This window comes from Pelodiscus sinensis, chromosome 4, assembly GCF_049634645.1.
Source record: "Pelodiscus sinensis isolate JC-2024 chromosome 4, ASM4963464v1, whole genome shotgun sequence".
NCBI lineage: Eukaryota > Metazoa > Chordata > Testudines > Trionychidae > Pelodiscus > Pelodiscus sinensis.
This window is the reverse complement of record NC_134714.1, coordinates 72,418,615-72,437,070: the sequence shown is the minus strand read 5'-3', so window position 1 is coordinate 72,437,070 and position 18,456 is coordinate 72,418,615. Positions and strand designations below refer to the sequence as shown.

At 44.7% G+C, this 18,456-nt stretch overlaps 1 protein-coding gene across 8 annotated transcripts in view; it reads right to left on the bottom strand.

Moving 5' to 3' along the window:
• The window catches only part of PLEKHH1 (pleckstrin homology, MyTH4 and FERM domain containing H1), a 101,004-nt gene that overhangs the window by 38,926 nt on the left and 43,622 nt on the right, over positions 1–18,456 (bottom strand). For 7 of the 8 annotated variants that reach the window (XM_075927390.1, XM_075927391.1, XM_075927388.1 and 4 more), the window contains 8 exons: positions 16,377–16,455; positions 15,081–15,172; positions 14,249–14,399; positions 13,080–13,222; positions 11,779–11,889; positions 5,205–5,291; positions 3,880–4,041; positions 3,174–3,254 (listed from right to left, as the gene is read on the bottom strand). In XM_075927390.1, the coding sequence (XP_075783505.1) occupies positions 3,174–3,254; positions 3,880–4,041; positions 5,205–5,291; positions 11,779–11,889; positions 13,080–13,222; positions 14,249–14,399; positions 15,081–15,172; positions 16,377–16,455 (906 nt within the window). The remainder of the gene's footprint in view (positions 1–3,173; positions 3,255–3,879; positions 4,042–5,204; positions 5,292–11,778; positions 11,890–13,079; positions 13,223–14,248; positions 14,400–15,080; positions 15,173–16,376; positions 16,456–18,456) is intronic. The other variant, XM_075927387.1, reaches the window with a different exon arrangement.

The following is an 18,456-nucleotide window of genomic DNA, read 5'->3' as shown; positions in this document are numbered from 1 at the left end:
AGAGGCCTGCGGATTAAGGGGAGGAACCAGCTTGATTTAAAGGAAGCTGAGTCTGAAATACAAGGGTGGATGCTTGAAAGCGAGTCCCAGGAGCAGGGGTAGGACTCACATGGTACAGAGCATAGGTAGGTAATAAGAATGGAGGTGGTTTGCCAGGGTTAGCCCCGACAGGCTGCCACTGCTTTATCTGTGCCTCGCAGGTACGGATGCTTGGAGTTCCTGTTGGCCATGGATCACTGTTCATGGCCAAAGAAGCTGCAGGAAGCGGCATGGACCAGCGGGACACTGTCTCCCACAGCTCCCATTGGCTGGGAACAGAGATCTGCGGCCAATGGGAACTGCAAGTGCCTGTACCTGTGGAGATGCAGGTAAATCTGTGGAGATGCAGGTAAATATAGTGATGGCGGCCCTCCAGGGGCTAACCCTGGTGCAGCACATCCAGCCCGCGGGTCAGGGATTGTCCACCACAGGTACAGAAGAATCAGTCAGTGGGATGAGTTAGGAAGTTCTCTTGCAGCATTCCACAGTGGAGGCTTGTAGGAAGCTAAGCCCAGAATAAGGGATCAGTCATGGAGGGATATTCCTTGAGCAGGAATTGGATTTCCAGGCAGGGAATTCTCAGGCAGGTGACCTGTGGAGCAGAGCCCTGGAACAAGGGCAATAACAGTCTGGGGTTGGCTATTGGAAGTAGGGATGTTAAAATGTGTGTATTTATGTAAATGTGTAACCGCTGAAAATTTAAGTCAGCTCCCCGCATGCACCAGCTCCTGCCTGTCCCCCCCCCCAGGACAGAGTGTGTGTGTGGGGGGGCGGGGGGGCCTGCGTGTAACTGGCTCACTGGTTAACTATGTACACTATCACATCTTTAGTTGGGAGGGTGAGATAGAAATTAAGTCCTTACAGAAAGCATGGAAAACTGCTGGGAACCTGTTGGGTGCCTTGGGCTTTCAGAATTTTATTGTGAGGTTTCTGTGGATTATTGAATATATTCAGCAGTAAATCATGACTAGCAGTTGGTTGTTGAACTGGATACCAAGAGAGACTATCCCTATTATTACAGGTCCAAGGGGATACCGACAACACAGGTGCATGTGTCATGCCATGGCCTGCAATAACAGGGCGTTCAGGGCATGGCTGCTTTGTCACGGCCCCGTTATGCGGAGCACTGTACACATACAATGAAAAGATGGCTTCATCCACAAATAATCGTTGATCCTTCCTTTCTCCTCCAATTGCCCATCATATTCCTCTGTTGCAGTTCATATTACTTTAGATTGTAAGCTCTGCAGGAAAGGAACTCTCTCTCACTATACTGTACCTACTGCAACTGGCCCTTGAGACTGAAGAAGTCGTTAGGTGGTACAGTAAAATATATATTAAAATACCAGCATAGGCTAGAGCCAGACAGAGGGTATATGCCATGGGTGATCAATAATTTTGCGGGGATCCACTCCAAGAATTTTGGTAAGTGATCACAGGCTGCACTTTTTTATATTAATGGAGGGGATATAGGGTTTGGGATGGAGTTTGGGTGCAGGTAAGGATTCTGATCTGGGGCAGAGGGGTTGCAGTATGGAAGATGTTGCCAGGTGCAGGCTTTGGTGCTGGCTGGGAGGTGGTGGTCCTAGGCAGTTCCCAGTGGGCAGTGCAGCAGGGCATTCAGGCAGGCAGGCCCACGCCCCTCAAAGCTGCCAGCTACCGCTGCTAAACCTGTCTCTGTGTGCCCCTTGGAATAAGGGGGGCAGCGTGTCTCTGCATGAAGCCTACAAGTACCACCTCATAGCTCCCATTGACCAGTGTCTGGCAAATGGGAGCAGTGAGGATGGTGCTGAGGGTGCCCTCCTTCCCCGCAAGGGGCACGCAGAGACAGGCTTGTCAGCTACCTCCAGCTGTGGCACTTCTAGGAGCCACACAGCTAGGACTGCAGAAAGCATGCAGACTGTCTGAACGCCCTGCTGTGGTGCAGGACATTTTCCTTCCACCCTGGCACAGAGGGTCAGGGCGGGCCAGAGGAAGATGTTTGGTGGTCCAGATCTGGCCTGCAGGATGTATTTTTCCCACGCCTGGTACATGCTGTTCTAGTTTCCTCTATGCTGCTCTGAAGAGTCATCCCAACCCTGACCTACAGCTTCTCTCGCTATACTGGGTGCAGATATCTAGAGTATAAAGGAATGCATGTTCGGGATGAGCTTCCACAGATACAGTGCAGAAGTGATTAGAAAACTGCCTCCTTCTCCCCATGGGTATGTCTACACTACCCCGCTAGTTCGAACTAGCGGGGTAATGTAGGCATACCGCACTTGCAAATGAAGCCCGGGATTTGAATTTCCCGGGCTTCATTTGCATAAGCGGGGCGCCGCCATTTTTAAAACCCCGCTCGTTCGAACCCCGTGCAGCGCGGCTACACGGGGCACGAACTAGGTAGTTCGAACTAGGCTTCCTAGTTGGAACTACCGTTACTCCTCGTGGAATGAGGAGTAACTGTAGTTCGAACTAGGAAGCCTAGTTCGAACTACCTAGTTCGTGCCCCGAACTAGGCTTCCTAGTTGGAACTACCGTTACTCCTCGTGGAATGAGGAGTAACTGTAGTTCGAACTAGGAAGCCTAGTTCGAACTACCTAGTTTGTGCCCCGTGTAGCCGCGCTGCACGGGGTTCGAACGAGCGGGGTTTTAAAAATGGCGGCGCCCCGCTTATGCAAATGAAGCCCGGGAAATTCAAATCCCAGGCTTCATTTGCAAGTGCGGTATGCCTACATTACCCTCCTAGTTCGAACTAGGAGGGTAGTGTAGACATACCCCATGTTATTAATATGTATTGTCTTGTGGCAGCACCTCCTAATGTGCCCAGGTGCTTTACACACGTATGGGGAGATACAGTCCCTGCCACAACTTACAAGTTAAAACACACAAAGACAAAGGAAGTGAGAGAGATACAAGTGGAGCAATCTGGGAGACAGCAGGTACATGCTTTGTTAGTTATGTGTCTTTGGTATTTTTGAAGACAATGTATTTGTATTTGTATTTCTAGTAGCAGATGTAGGCATTTTTGCAGAGTGGGAGGTACTAGCTAGGGCTGAAACATGGGAGAAAATGGGATTGTTTGGAGTAAGATGGGATAATAGGTAAAAGAACAGAGAAACTATATGAGACATAGCAGAAGGAACACAAAGTACCTTGTCCTCATTATTTCGATAGTAGAAAAACGCTTTCCCAATCAGTGCGCACCAAACCAACTTAGAGTGACCATGCTTCACCTACAGGAAGGGCAAAGGAATGAAAGATGTAATCTAGGGATTGGATCTTACTGCACTGCCAGCAGCAGTTACTTGGAATGTTTTCTTTCCCTTTGAATCTCTTGTTGGCAGGTTCTCAATACTAATTGTTCTGAGCTAGTGTAAAACTATCTGTCATGACCCCTGCAAAGATCCAGAGAAACACTTTCAAAAGCACCTAAGCCACTCAGATGCTTTTGAAGATGGAATGTTGGTATCTAAGTAATTGAGGGTATGTATAATCCATTTGAAACATTACTAGACAATTTTCTTGCTAATATCCTACAGCAACAAGTTCCACAAGTTAATTATATGTGCCATTATAAAAGCATTTACTTAAATTGCAGTAAAATATTTTGCAGTTGTCTTGCATTGTACTATTGGAGAGGGTCAGTGTATTCTGACAGGGTGTTCTATTCCATTCTTCATTGTATATAATCTTGACATCCTCTTTCCCTGCTCCTTTGAGCTTCAGGAATCCACCTCTGTCTTTCCAGGGAGAATTAAAACACCCACTTCTTGCAGGCCGTTGGTAGATAAACCCCAGAGGGCTAAAAGTCTGTCCTTTCAGTGTCAAGGGAGACTGACTGCGCTAGGGCCACCTTACCTTAGTGAGCCAGCCTTTTACAGTAGGTTTGGCATCCTTCTGAGGGAGAGCAGCAGAGCTGGTCACCTGAACCTTGAGAATACTCTGCAGGACACGGATCCATTCTTCCAGGATATTGGGAGAGTCTGCTGTAAGGAAGTAGGTCCTCTTTTCAGTGATGAGCTAGAGGGAAAGGAGGAAGGGAAATGTCACAGTCTGAATACTTGTCATCTCTCCTTCAAATACTGGGTCATAGGATCATATGGTTTCCAAGAAGTAGCATTGTTAGTTTCAGAAAAAAAATAGAAAAGAAAAGAACCCACAAACACAAAAACCAAAACCCAAGGAGTCCCATGGCACTTTAAAGATGAACACATTTATTAGGATATTAGAGAATAAGCTTTCGTGAGCTACAACTCACTTCCTCAGATGCTGATTTTTATAAGAGTAGAAGAGTTAATTCATGTGTCTTGGCTGAATTCAAACTCAAATAGTTATATGCGTTTGTAAACCCCTCCCGCCCATCCCCATGTTTTTGCTGGATAGAATGTTCTCCTTAATTTCCAATCCTGTTCTGCAATGTTGCTTAGGGCTATTAAATAACTACTCTATGTCACTACAGAGGTGGTTTCATTTTTTTAAAGTGGTGAGTGAAGTAGTGTCTCTCTCTTTATTTATACATTCATATTTATAGCCAATGTTTGCCCTCTACCCTCAATAGCTTCCAAAGTGCTTTAGGGTCCTTTGAGATGAAACGTATTCCATAAATATAAGATATTAACACTAACTTTCAGTTAACTTCAGTACAAAAAGAACACATTCTACGCAAGTCTGAGTCAGAATGCATGGGAGGCTTTAATATCGCACCTCCTTTACAGAGAAGTCCCCTGGCACTGATACCCTGCCCCATGACAAGTAGATCTAGCGATGGGCCCACTTCAAATGGCTGGAGACTCAGTTTTCAGATGATTCCAACAATGTAGATGTTTCTCCCAAGTTGATGAGAATGGTCTCGCTGAGAAGATTCCTGGAACTCCTGCCTTTGGTTGAGCCACTTTCTTTCACGGAGGCTCAACTTTTCTTAAGTAAGTTGAAATGTGGGGATTGTGGGAGAGAGGGTGGGATTATCTGAACCTCTTTGAACATGAAAGCTGGGTTTGAGCTCATTTTTATACAAAACAGACTGCCTCTCTAAGCTGAAACACAAGGCAAATAAAAGCTAGGAAAGTCAGTACACATCTGTCATGACTAAGTTCACCATCCAGACTGAAGTAGCTCCTCTCCCACCCTGCCCTGCTTACATCCTTGAGAAGATGGCTATGCGTAAGGCCAAAAGGGATTCTCACCTGAAATGTCTGAGACCCTTCACCCCGAATGATCTGGCAAGAAGAATTCAGCTCAGCCTGCCCCTGAGGCTTGCGGATAACATCGCTCTGTGGAGAGAAAGGCAACATTCTCAAAAGGATCAGCACTAGCTTTATCAGCCAGCTAGAAGTATGGAACAGGAGACATCACAGCTGGATGCATCTTAGGCAACATGTTGTTGCCACTAGTGTTCTCTGTAAACTGGGTGGTTTTGCAGCCACTCAGGAGAAATGCCAAAGCTGCCCAGCTGATTAGCAGAATTCCCACAGCTAGGTCTTGTTTCGACTGGTGGTGCATATTCGCATATGCCTTGGTGCACCTAACATGTATTCTGCACATGGATGGAAAAAATCCACACATGGATGCAAAAGATTAGAGGGAACATTGGCTGCCACCCTAGGGATAGAGGGAGAGGTGTCTCCTCCCCTAGGCTAATGAGAACTTAGCTCTCAGGGACCATTAAGCACAGCACACCAATAGGGGATATCCCCACACTAGCCAGCCAAGAATATGTGGAGATAGAAGAACAGGATGTTTTTTATTTTTCTCTGTTTAGGAAGTTAACGGATTTACAAATCACAGCTATGTAAATATCAGAGACAATGCAGCAATCATTATAACAATGAACTTTTGTTTAGAGAAACATTACATAGTAATAGCAATCAGATCTGTGTTTAAGAGGCTATCAACATGTTACAGAGTGAGCATCTTTTTGCTCGCCGCGATGTCATTTTAGTGTTTTAGGGTTTGGGGGATTTTAGCTAGGTCTACACTATAGCCTTTTTTTGGAAAAAGCTATGCAAATTCTGCTCTGCTTTTTTTCTGATTGCTTTTCCGGAAGAGGCTTTTCTACCCTTTAGACCCATCCAGACGGGGCCAAATGGTGGAAAAACCTCCTCTTTTGTAGGAGCCCTTATTCCTCGTACAACTAGGTATATAGGGCTCCCCGAAAGAGCATGTTTGTTCTTCCGCATAAAAAAAGTGGAAGAGCAAACGCATTCTCTGGACGTGGCAGAGTTTTTCAGTATCCCAGAAAAACACCACAGTCTAGACATACCCTTAGTCAAATCTCTGGTTACATGCATTTTAATAGACCAGGTAAGCATATCAGGTATTAATAGTTAAAAAAAAGATTGGAAAGTTGTATGCTGGGCTTTTGGGGGACTTTTTTTGGTCTTCCAGGTGAATGTACTTTGCCTGAATATTGAATAAAATCTAAGTGTCTATTTGTCCTCTGTTTTTCTGGGTATGTAATCAATTTTTTAATAACTTCCATTTTTTTTAAACAATTCCACCAGAATTGACTTATTTTTTCCCCAGTGAGTGGCTATTAGTAGCAGAGCAACTACAGTAAACTTCCGATAATCCGGCACCTTTAGGACCCAGGGGGTGCCGGATTATCAGATATGCCTGACTATCAGAAGGGGGGCTATGAAGGGTCTGGAGTGGGGTGGGAGGAGATGCCACCCCAGACCCCTCATAGCCCCCCTTACGATAGTCTGGCTCTGCCCCAGGCGTCCCTGATTCAGCCGCTGCTGGTCAGTTTCAGCAGCAGCTGAATCGGGGATGCCTGCAATAGAGCAGCTGGGGTGCTGCCAGGTTGGTCCCCAGCTGCTCTACCCCAGGAGTCCCCAATTCAGCCGCTGCTGAAACAGATCAGGGGACCCCTGAGGCAGAGCAGCTGGGATGCTGCCGGGTTGGTCCCGCAGCGCCGAGGGGTGGCGCTACGAGACCAACCCCGCAGAACCCCAGCTGCTCTGCCCCAGGCGTCCGGATTCAGCCTGCTGGTGAAACTGATGCTGCTGGTCAGTTTCAGCAGTGGCTGAATCCCAACGCCTGGGGCAGAGCAGCTGGGGTGTTGCCGGGTTGGTCCCGGAGTGTCGCCCCTCAGCGCTGCAGGACCAACCCGGCAGCACCGCAGCTGCTCTGCCCCAGGGGTCCCCAAGTCAGCCGCTGCTGAAACAGATCAGCAGCTGATTCCAGGAAGCCCGGGGCAGATCAGCTCTGCCCCGGCTTCCTGGAATCAGCCGCTGATCTGTTTCAGCAGCGGCTGAATCGGGGACCCCTGGGGCAGAGCAGCTGGGGTCCTGCCGGGTTGGTCCCACAGCGCCGTCCTTTGGCGCTGCGGGACCAACCCGGCAGCACTCCAGCTGCTCTGCCCCAGGCGTCCCCAAGAGCAGCTGGGGTGCTGCCGGGTTGGTCCTGCAGCCCCACGGGAAAGCGCTACAAGACCAACCCAGCAGCACCCCAGCTGCTCTGCTCCCGGCTTCCCCATTCAGCTGCTGATCAGTTTCAGCAGCAGCTGAATGGGGGAAGCCTGACCGGCTGCCCCAGCACTTCCGGGTTCCTGATGGTGCCGGACCATCAGGAGTCCCGGAGCATTGGATGCCAGACTAATGGAGTTTTACTGTACTAGCAAATGAGACTAATTCTTCATTTCCTTTTGTGTGATCATTTCTACTAGGAAGCCCATAGAAGGATTACCAAAATTAATCGAGTGGTTTGCTAAGCTGGCCTTTATGCTATCCTTAGGATTTCTTAAACTGTGCACTTTCAAAGGTACATGTAATATTCTTACGCAGATAATCCATGCAAGACTAACAAGTTAATTGCCCTTTGGCTAACTGATGTACAAGTTCATATTTATTGGCAATATTGAAATGCCTCGGTTACCCTTGACTGCCTGGTGGTACTTGGATATAAAACTGGATCATTTCCTTTTCCTTTTTTATCTTTAAAGCAGATGTTATTTGAGCCAAATGGGTATCCTTCAGAAACCCTAACCCAAGTTAAGTCTACAGAACAGAAAATGAAACAAGGATAGGTAAAATGTAAAATAGATATCAGGTGTGCAAAGTGGGAATTGATGAGCAAACATCCAAAACATTACAAAAATATTTGTTTCTAAGAAGCAGGAAGTCTATGAGGGGAAACTGTTGAGTCTGTCAGACTACCAGAGAGAAAACAGAAAATTAAAGGAGAATAAAGACATTGCAAAGAAGCTAAGTAATTTCCTTTCCTCAGAAACTGTTCCTCAACCTTTGTGGATGTATTTAAGATGAGGTGCTAAAACAAAGTGATAAATCTAAGAGCAACAGGTGCAGATGAAACGATTCATGGGCTCAGAAGAAATTTAAGAACGAACTAGGTGAGCTACTAATGAAGTTAAGCAGTCTCTCATCAAAATATGTTCTTTGATAGAGGACTGGAAAGTAGTGAATATTGTATCTATCTTAAAGGTACAAGGAATGGATCTTGGAATACAAAAAAGAGCATGGTCTTGAATACCAGGAACAATGGCTGAAACCGTATTTAAAAAAAAAAAACAGAATAATTAACTCTTTGAAAAATGTGAAATGTGAGGGAATAATTAGAATTGCTGCTGTAAAGGAAGAAAGACCTAATTTTCCTGTCTTTTTGAACAGCTTCACACAAAAAAGAGATCATTTGCTCAATGTGTAATAGATGTTAAAAGGGGAAGAGGGAGGGTGAAATCCATAAGGAAAGGTATAGGAAATAACACTGAAAGTATTGTAATGCTATTACAAAGATCAATGGTGTGCCCTCATCTGGCTTCATTGAATATCCTTTTACATTTATTTAAATGACAACACATTTAAAATTGATAAAAGGAAACTTTTTTTTTTACCCAATTCATCTGTGGAACTCACTGCCATTAAATAGCAGTGAGGTCAAAAGTTTGTAAGATTTTTAAAAGGATGAGGGCTTACGGACAATGAAAACATCTAAAATACCATAGGTAGGATAAAAAACAGATTAAAACCCACCCGTGTTTCAGGTCATAAGCCAGCCACAAACTAATGGGCGTGAAGAAGAAACATCCCTTATCAGGGGATAACTATCCACTATAGTTTCTTACGGACATACATGCACACAGTCACACCCCAACCTGTGACACATCTCGTATTGGCCACTCTTGTAGCTAGAATACTGGACTAGCAGGTCCCATTGGCTGATTTGGCAATGCCTACATTCCAAGGAAGTCATAGTTAGAATCATAGAATACTAGAACTGGAAGGGACCTCGAGAGGTCATCGAGTCCAGTCCCCTGCCCTCATGGCAGGACCAAATACTGTCTAGACCATTCCTGATAGACATTTATCTAACCTACTCTTAAATATCTCCAGAGATGGAGATTCCACAACCTCCCGGGCAATTTATTCCAGTGTTTGACTACCCTGACAGTTAGGAACTTTTTCCTAATGTCCAATGGCCTAAACCTCCCTTGCTGCGGTTTAAGCCCATTGCTTCTTGTTCTATCCTCAGAGGCCAAGATGAACAACTTTTCTCCCTCCTCCTTATGACACCCTTTTAGATACCTGAAAACGGCTATCATGTCCCCCCTCAATCTTCTCTTTTCTAAACTAAACAAACCCAATTCTTTCAGCCTTCCTTCATAGGCCATGTTCTTTAGACCTTTAATCATTCTTGTTGCTCTTTTCTGGACCCTCTCCAATTTCTTCAAATCCTTCTTGAAATGCGGTGCCCAGAACTGGACACAATATTCCAACTGAGGCCTAACCAGCGCAGAGTAGAGTGGAAGAATGACTTCTCATGTCTTGCTCACAACACACCTGTTAATGCATCTCAGAATCATGTTTGCTTTTTTTGCAACAGCATCACACTGCTAACTCATATTCAGCTTGTGGTCCACTATAGCCCCTAGATCCCTTTCTGTCGTATTCCTTCCTAGACAGTCGCTTCCCATTCTCTAGGTGTGAAACTGATTGTTCCTTCCTAGGTGGAGCACTTTGCATTTGTCTTTATTAAACTTCATCCTGTTTATCTCAGACCATTTCTCCAATTTGTCCAGATCATTTTGAATTATGACTCTATCCTCCAGATTAGTCGCAACCCCTCCCAGCTTGGTATCATCTACAAACTTAATAAGCGTACTTTCTATGCCAATATCTAAATCCTTGATGAAGTTATTGAAGAGAGCCGGTCCCAAAACAGACCCCTGCAGAACCCCACTTGTTATACCTTTCCAGCAGGATTGTGAACCATTAATAACTACTCTCTGAGTATGGTTATCCAGCCAGTTATGCACCCACCTTATAGTAGCCCCATCTAAGTTGTATTTGCCTAGTTTATTGATAAGAATATCATGCGAGACCGTATCTAATGCCTTACTAAAGTCTAGATATACCACATCCACCACTTCTCCCCTGTCCACAAGACTCGTTATCCTATCAAAGAAAGCTATCAGATTGGTTTGATATGATTTGTTCTTTACAAATCCATGCTGGCTGTTCCCTGTCACCTTGCCACCTTCCAAGTATTTACAGATTATTTCCTTAATTACCTGCTCCATTATCTTACCTGACACAGAAGTTAAACTAACTGGTCTGTAGTTTCCTGGGTTGTTCTTATTTCCTTTTTTATAAATAGGCACTATATTTGCCCTTTTTCAGTCTTCTGGAATCTCTCCTGTCTCCCATGATTTTCCAAAGAGGATAGCTAGAGGCTCAGATGCCTCCTCTATCAGCTCCTTGAGAATTCTAAGATGCATTTCATCAGGCCCTGATGACTTGCAGGCATCTAACATTTCTAGGTGATTTTTAACTTGTTCTTTTTTATTTTATATTCTAAACCTACCTCAGGCATTCCTTCAGACTTCTCGGTGAAGACCGTAACAAAGAAGTCATTAAGCATCTCTGCCATTTCCAAGTTTCCTGTTATTGTTTCTCCCTCCTCACTGACCAGTGGGCCTACTCTGTCCTTGGTTTTCCTCTTGCTTCTAATGTATTTAGAAAAAGTCTTCTTGTTTCCCTTTATTCCCATAGCTGGTTTGAGCTCATTTTGTTAGCTACTTAAAACTCAGGACATATGAAAATTAAACTGGCAACTACTAATCAGCCCCTTGTGTGAGCATATATTACAATACTCTTTAAATAATCCCATTCCATTTAGTAGAAAAAAATTCTGCTATCATATTATTTGAGAAACGGTATGTGACCATACAATTAACACTGAATTGTATGCTTGTACAAAGGGAAGAGCTAAAGGGCTGTAGTCAGGCCTAACTTTCTAACTTCTTCACATCTAAGTGCCTGCCTGCATATCCTTAATGTTGTACTAGCAATTTTTTTTTTGCATTTGCTTTCATACTGGAGCAAGATCAATATGAGGAGAAACACTTTTTATTTTTTATTTTTTTTGCTTTCGCTTTCAGTAGTCTCTGCGTCAGCCAACAGGTCTCAAGCCCAGTTGATAGTAGATAAATTGTTATTTCACAAAAACTACGACTATACATGGCCCCTCTGTCTGAACAGAAAGACAACGATTGAATGAAGACTCCCCTCTTCCTTGGGGATTGTAGCCCAGGATCAGGGATGAGGCACAATGGCAAGATCGTGGGAGGTGCAAGCTTGCACGTGCTGCTGCCCACAATGTCTTTGTTATGTAAATAAATAGTCCTAGCAACTGAAGTCCTCTATCAGTGTGGCAGCTTTCACCGGTTCATAAAACTAACTCAGTCATCAAGCAGCCTGTCCCCTGTGTCAGGCATTGGTGTGTTTGCTTCTCACTTACTGGAGATTTGTAGTACATGATTTGTCCATTTCTCAGAACAAACCAACGTCTCTTCCATGTCTTCACCTGGCTGCCCATTTTCAGCAAATAGCCTGACTTCTCCATGGGCTCCTAGAGGATAAAGAATAAGGGGATCATCCCATGCCCAAGATAAAAGCAGCTGAGAAGTGCCCACACCAAATGCTGCCATCTGCCAGGTCTCCAGCATCCTGCATCTTCTCTCCAGCTCATACTGCCAGATATTTGGGCCCACATCACTACATAACTTTGAGAATCTGCTACCGCCATGTCTAAGTACCAAGGTGGATGTGTCAGTCAGTGAAGAAAGTAGCTGAAGGCAGGACTACTCATGCTTTCACAAGGTGCCTGAGTCACTGAAAATTATTATTTTCCTGTACAATGTGCTAAGCGCTCTTCCAACATAAATGAGGTAAGGGTAAGCTCTAGGCAGCAATAGCTCAACCCTCAAGTCTCATGCAAGCAGGAGGTTTTTTTTTGTTTTTGTTTTTTAAAAGGTGAGGAATGGGAAAATGGATTCACATGATAAATTAATAATTTTGTAAGGCCATAATGGACTATGATCACTAACACATGAGCCATAGAATTTGCATCAGTGGTTCCTGTGTGAAGTCTATAACTTGTGGCTGAGCTGATGAGATGGGAGGTTAAACATGCCGCTGAGCTATGTGCTTCATCCTATTTCCTTCCCCTTGCTTCTTGGTGGCTGCATGGCAGCATACTCATTAATGCAGCAAGCCGTAGCCATTTTTGCAGAATCAAGCCCATATCAGCACTGATAAAATAAATAACACTGGGTATTTATATAAGCACTTTTCATTTGGTAACCCAAAGCTCTCTATAGAGATGTACAATTATCTTTATCCCCGTTTTATAGAGAAAGAAATTGAGGCACAGAGCCAAACTGGCAATAAAATGTGGGTCTTGTCACTCCTCCACTGTTGCTCTGAATGCTAAACCCAAACGCCTCATGTTTCCAAATTAAAAACTTTTTGTTTCTATACAAATGGGTGAGGTCACAACCATCATCTAAAGAAGAGTGAGATGGGCAGAAAAATGTCCCCAGTGCTCAGCACTAAGCAGCAGATCAAATACGTTATGGGGGTTCCACATTCCTATAAAGTATCAAGCAGTGGCTTCTGTTAGAGACAAGCTGGATCAACAGTCTGATGCAGCATGACAGAGGATCCTGTAGTGACTATAAACAGTAGTTTTGCCATTCCCTTTTCAGGGTTAGTGCTGTATCAGCATCCCAAACTGAAGTCCAGGGGGGCATAACTTACACTGCAGACTCCGCCATCAGTGGAATAGGAAGATGTCCGCTGCAGCTTGTGCTCTGGCTCTGAATAGTCGCCATCCAGGGAATAGGCATCAGGGGGGATGGCATAATCACTCTCTGAACTCAGCGAGGACATAGAGACACCTGCTAGGAATCAAGGGATAATGGGAATCGTAAGTGTCCAGGACCTGAGTGAGACCTGTAACTTGCATCCTGAGCCTGCATTCTCTGAGAAAGCCTCCAATTCAACCACAAAAGTATTTGGTTCAAGATGAGCAAATCAATTGGATATTGTTTCAAATCTTGGACATTCAAACCCCACCGCCCAAGCCTATGAATCCATTCTTCTGGAAATGTAGGAAGGGGAAAGAATTCTATACTGTGATGAATATAGGGCTGCCTAAACACAGGCAAAATACTACCTAAACCGCACATGAGGATATTATCTAATAGCGCTCAAGAATCTCTGCTATCAAATTACAAGCCTCTACCACTTGAACTAAAGGAGAACCCTAACCTTAGTAGTGAATCTTCACTTTCTTGTAATTCTTCTGCCTCTAGATTCCAGTGGCACACAGACACATTAGCCAGTACAGCATGAGAAGAGACCATTTTAAATAATATATACAGAATTCAGGTTTACAGTTCTCCACTAGCAATGACCGAGCTGCTTTGCAGAAAGCTAGAGTGGATCCACAAGGCAATTCTCATTCTCATGTTTTTCACTTACACTGATCAGGATACAACATATCTGATGCACCAAAGGCAGGGAAGAATTGTGCACATATTAAGTATCATTTGGCTTCTAGTGCAGAATTTACCAGCTTGTGACAGAGCTAACAGGAGCCAACAACAAGTTAATTGATATGAGTTGGTACTAGCATGCCTAATAGATGGCCTGGAAAGAACGAAAGAAAGAACGAAAAGTATTTTTGGTTTGTTTGTTTGTTTGTTTGTTTTTAGCACACAACTAATGTAGGAAGCTCATGATTCCACACATCTACATATCTCAATTATTTGGCTGTAGCAATCAAATGAGGGAGAGCCCACGACTGATCCTGGTGTCAGATTTCCACTGTAGATTAAGAACTATTCTAGAAGACTAGTTTTTCCTGAGCAGTGGTTGGCAGCCCAAGTCTGCCTGCTCTCCCCTATTTATTGGATTCACCTTACCACGTTTCATAGCACGAGGGCTGCCTGGTGTGCTGCTCTTTCTGATCTCAGATCCACCATTGGAGGTCCGGATGCTGGCATGGGAGCTGCAGTCATCATCAGAGCCTGAGGACTCATCTAAGAAAGGAATGTTGCTGATCTGGGTGGCTTTCTGGAAAGCAAGGCTTCAGGATTAGAATGTAAGGAAGGAGGATCTCCAATGCAGACACATGGTACAATTCATAGAGACACAACACAAACAGAACAGGCCAGTTTCATCTTTTCAAAGCTATCCAGGCCATCTCACCCCACTCATCATCAGGCTGAGGTTTTGAACTCTCGTTCCTCATTCTCCAGGCCATGTTCTCTTCCAGGTCCCATATTCCCAAGTCTCCCTATCTTCCTCGGACTCCAAAAACCCAATTCATCTGTTTCATTCTCATTCACACTCCAACCTCCAAGACCTTGCTAGGCTTCACCATAGCCATCTTCCAGAAGCTTTCCAAGAACTGCCTGCTCTCAAACATGTACCAGGGTTCCATCCTCCCAGAATGGGGATCTGTAGTCTCCTTGGACTGAACCTTTGTAAGTTTCACTTTGTGCACATTTGATGGTATATTCAGTAAGCTGCCAATATTGCCCTCAATTTGGCAAAGATAAAATAGTTTTAAATATGTCTATCAATGCCATTTGTGTGCATGGCGTCTACTACTCTGCTGCAGCTTGTCAGTCTGCAGGGCTCTGTGGCATTCTCAAGTCCTCTTGTCTGTTCAGTGTTGTTCCTTCCTGCTCTCAAGACGGTGACAACTCTCCCCATTCTTTGTTTAACAGAAAAGAAGAAGTAATCCCTTACCCCCTTCAGTGTGGAGTAGACGGGAACTGTGACATTTCTGTAGATGAGGCCAGTGAATGGTCCAGAATTTGAATATGATGGAAAATTTAAAACTAAAAAATTCAGAGAGAGAAAAAAGACACAGGTGAAAAAACAGCAGGTTTTAATGGAGGGAAGTAGGAGTGAAGGCACTAATGTAGCAAGAGGGAACCCTGACTAAAACAACTAGTGAGAAAGAGGTAGTGTTTTGCTGGAACACTTGATCTTTCAAAGGTTGTGGGGACGGGGGTCACTAATTTTTTAGAGTAGAGTTCTCACAGGTGACAGAATTTCCTCTTCCAGTGTACTTGTAGGACACCTCACCCACCCTTGCATTCCTCCCAGGCACAGTGAACCACATAGTAAAAGGCAGCACCAGGAGATTTTTGCATTCTGGTGAGACGTGCATAACCAGCCCTAGGTTTGACTGAAGGAAAGTGAGACTGTTTAGCCATCTTACTAATAGAGCATACAAAAAAGGTATTCCATTGCTCCCCACTTTGAGGTCCCAGGACTAGACTTAGATCTATTCAATCCCTGTAGTGACAGTTTAGCAAGGTTCATGAATATTCCACAGAGCCGCCAGTCAGAGCATTATGCCCAAGGAAGTCAGTGCCAGAGATCCACACCAGATAATTCACTACTTGCCTTCCTTATCTCCATTTTGGAAAACTCTCTCCTTAGCTTCCTGTGGCATGCTGATAGGTCACCAAAGGTGGAAGCTCAGAAATAGGTGGAAGGTGATGGTGGGGTCACCACAGCTTTAGAGCAGATCAGGCAGACAACAGCAAGGTGTGCAGAGAAGTATCTTTTCATGAGTGGGGGAGGAGGTAAATAAACCTCGCATAGAAGTTACTTAACACAGAGGCAAAAAAAAGGATTGGCTCGGCATGGTATTTCTGTGCTGCAACTTGGAGCAACCCTCCCATCCCAGGTCCACAGACTCATAAAAATAGCAGCGTAAAGATTGTTTTGACATTGCAGCTCTCCCTCCTTCCTGTAGATTCCAGAGACAGAGCAACATCTACACTTATATTTAGTGGGTTAAATAAACCCTGCTTAGCACAAATCTGTGGCCCTGGACTGGGAGGTTTGCTCTAAAATGCGATGTAGACTTACCCATCTAGGCCCAGATATCTTCCTCCACCTGGCTGACACTCATACTAAGATTTGATTTCAAAACAGACAAGAAAGGGAAAAAACATGAACAGCCAGAGGCTAATGTCTTACAGCCTCAGCCCAAGCTCTCTCTCTGGATGGCTCTTATCTTGAACTTACTCCAGCTGGGTGAGTTAGTCCCAAGGGCCACTTCCGACAGCCTCATGCCTGACTTGGCTACTGCATAGATCCGACTCTCCTGGAAGAATAGCATTACATAGGGCAATGGTCAGGCAAAGCACCAGAATATAACAAACAAATGGTAAGTAAACAGGACTATTTCACTTGTTCAGCTCTAATGGCCTCACATTCCTTTCTGTCCTGACTAGCAGCAGCAGCAGCATCCATGAAGGAAAGGATTTCTAAGGAGAAGCTGATCCATCCCACTGCATGGTGTTAGAAAAAAGCTGTAGTGGCAATATCCAGCCCCAACCCCGAATCACAGCAGGATTGCTGGTAGTGCTAAGAGATCACATCCTCAAACTGGGACAACTATATTCAATCATCAATTTAAATCAAACTTCAGAAATGCTGGTTTCATTGCCATGAACAATCCATTACAATGTGCTAAAAAAGGTGTAAAGTGAACAGCCAAAATAGAAACATCATCTGTGGAAGATTCCCATTATTTGCCAAGAGAGTGGATGGAATTATTCGAATAAGCATTGGTCTGAGTTACCATAACATATGGCCTTTCATCTCTAAAGATTTCAAAGAGCTTCACAAATGACATCAATTCCATGGAAAAAAATCTGACACTAATGCAACATTAAGATATATAAATTAAAGAGTCAAAAGTGGGCAAATGCAGGGTTAAGGTTGGAAGATAAGCCTTAATTCTGAACTCTCGTGCTTTATCACTAAATAATTAAACATTGTCAAATAATATATAATATTACACATAAAAACTACATCAAAATAGCATTAAGGTTGAAAACTCAAAAATGTAGGATATGCCAGTGTTCAGGCTGATATATGAATTATAATAGTCTTTAATTACATGAACACATACTATGTTTTCCATAGGATCCCTGCCTCATTCAGTGCACAGCACAAACAGTACTTATTTAACTAATAGCTTTTCAATAATTTGGTTTCTCCTCGTTGTTCATTGGGTGGCCAGATGTCTTATTTCACAGACAGTTCAAATCTGGCTCTGAAGACAGAGTTATTAAATTCCTTAAGGAATTCCTATGGCACTCATCACTACAGTATCAGAGCGCTTACAAACATTACTTAATTTGTCTTTAGAACAATCTTGTGAGATAATAGGATGATTTTCCCCCCATTGTACAGGTGGGAAACTGAAGCACAGAGCAATTAAAGTCAAAAGTGTCTACTAATTTTGGGTGCCCAACTTGAGACACTTGCCACCTAAAGTTTCAGAGAGCTTAGCATTATATAACACTTTGAATGTTCAAAGCACAGCTCCCATTGACTTCAGTTGCAGCTGTTAGTGCCAGGGTTGTAGCCGTTAGTGCCAGGGTTGTAGCCATGGTTAAGCCTGAGTGGACTGTGGCCAGGGGCAGCCCGTGAGCTTAGGCAAACTAGGCAGTTGCCTAGGGTGTCTTCGGCCTGGGTGCCAGATGATGATGTCACGGGGCGCCGGGGTGCCCCGTGATTGTGTCACGGCCATTGACAGCTGTGCAGGCAGGGGCGCCAATTGTGCCTTCCACCTGGGGCGCCAGCTACCGCAGCCAGCCTCAAGCTGCTCCTGGCTGTGGCCCACCCCCTTTTTTCCAGACCCACCTGGCAGCATACCAGCTGGGGAGCTGGGGACCAGAGCTTATTCTGCTCCACCCAGGGAGTGGGGTCGAGGCTTAATCGCACTCATTCCCCCACTGTCCCGCCTCCCCATTCTTGCCCACCCACTTGAGTGGTTCCTTCTGGCTACGCCACTGGTTAAAATAACCCTAAGCATTTTTGCAACTCAAGTTGGGCACCCAGAAAGTTAAGAATGTACAATTTGTGACCACCTGGGGAAAGTTGGGTTTAAGTCAGTGGTGCACAAACTTTTCCTGTCATGCTCCTCTTCCCAGTCATGGAATCTGTCTATGCGCCCCCTCCATTACTGCACAGTTGGCTCAGCAGAGGAGCTTGGGTGAAGGCAGAGATGGGGGCTGAACTGGGAAAGGGGGAGGAGTTGGGGCTAGAGGCCAGTAGCAGAGTGCGAATGAGGGCAGAACTGTGCTGGATTTGG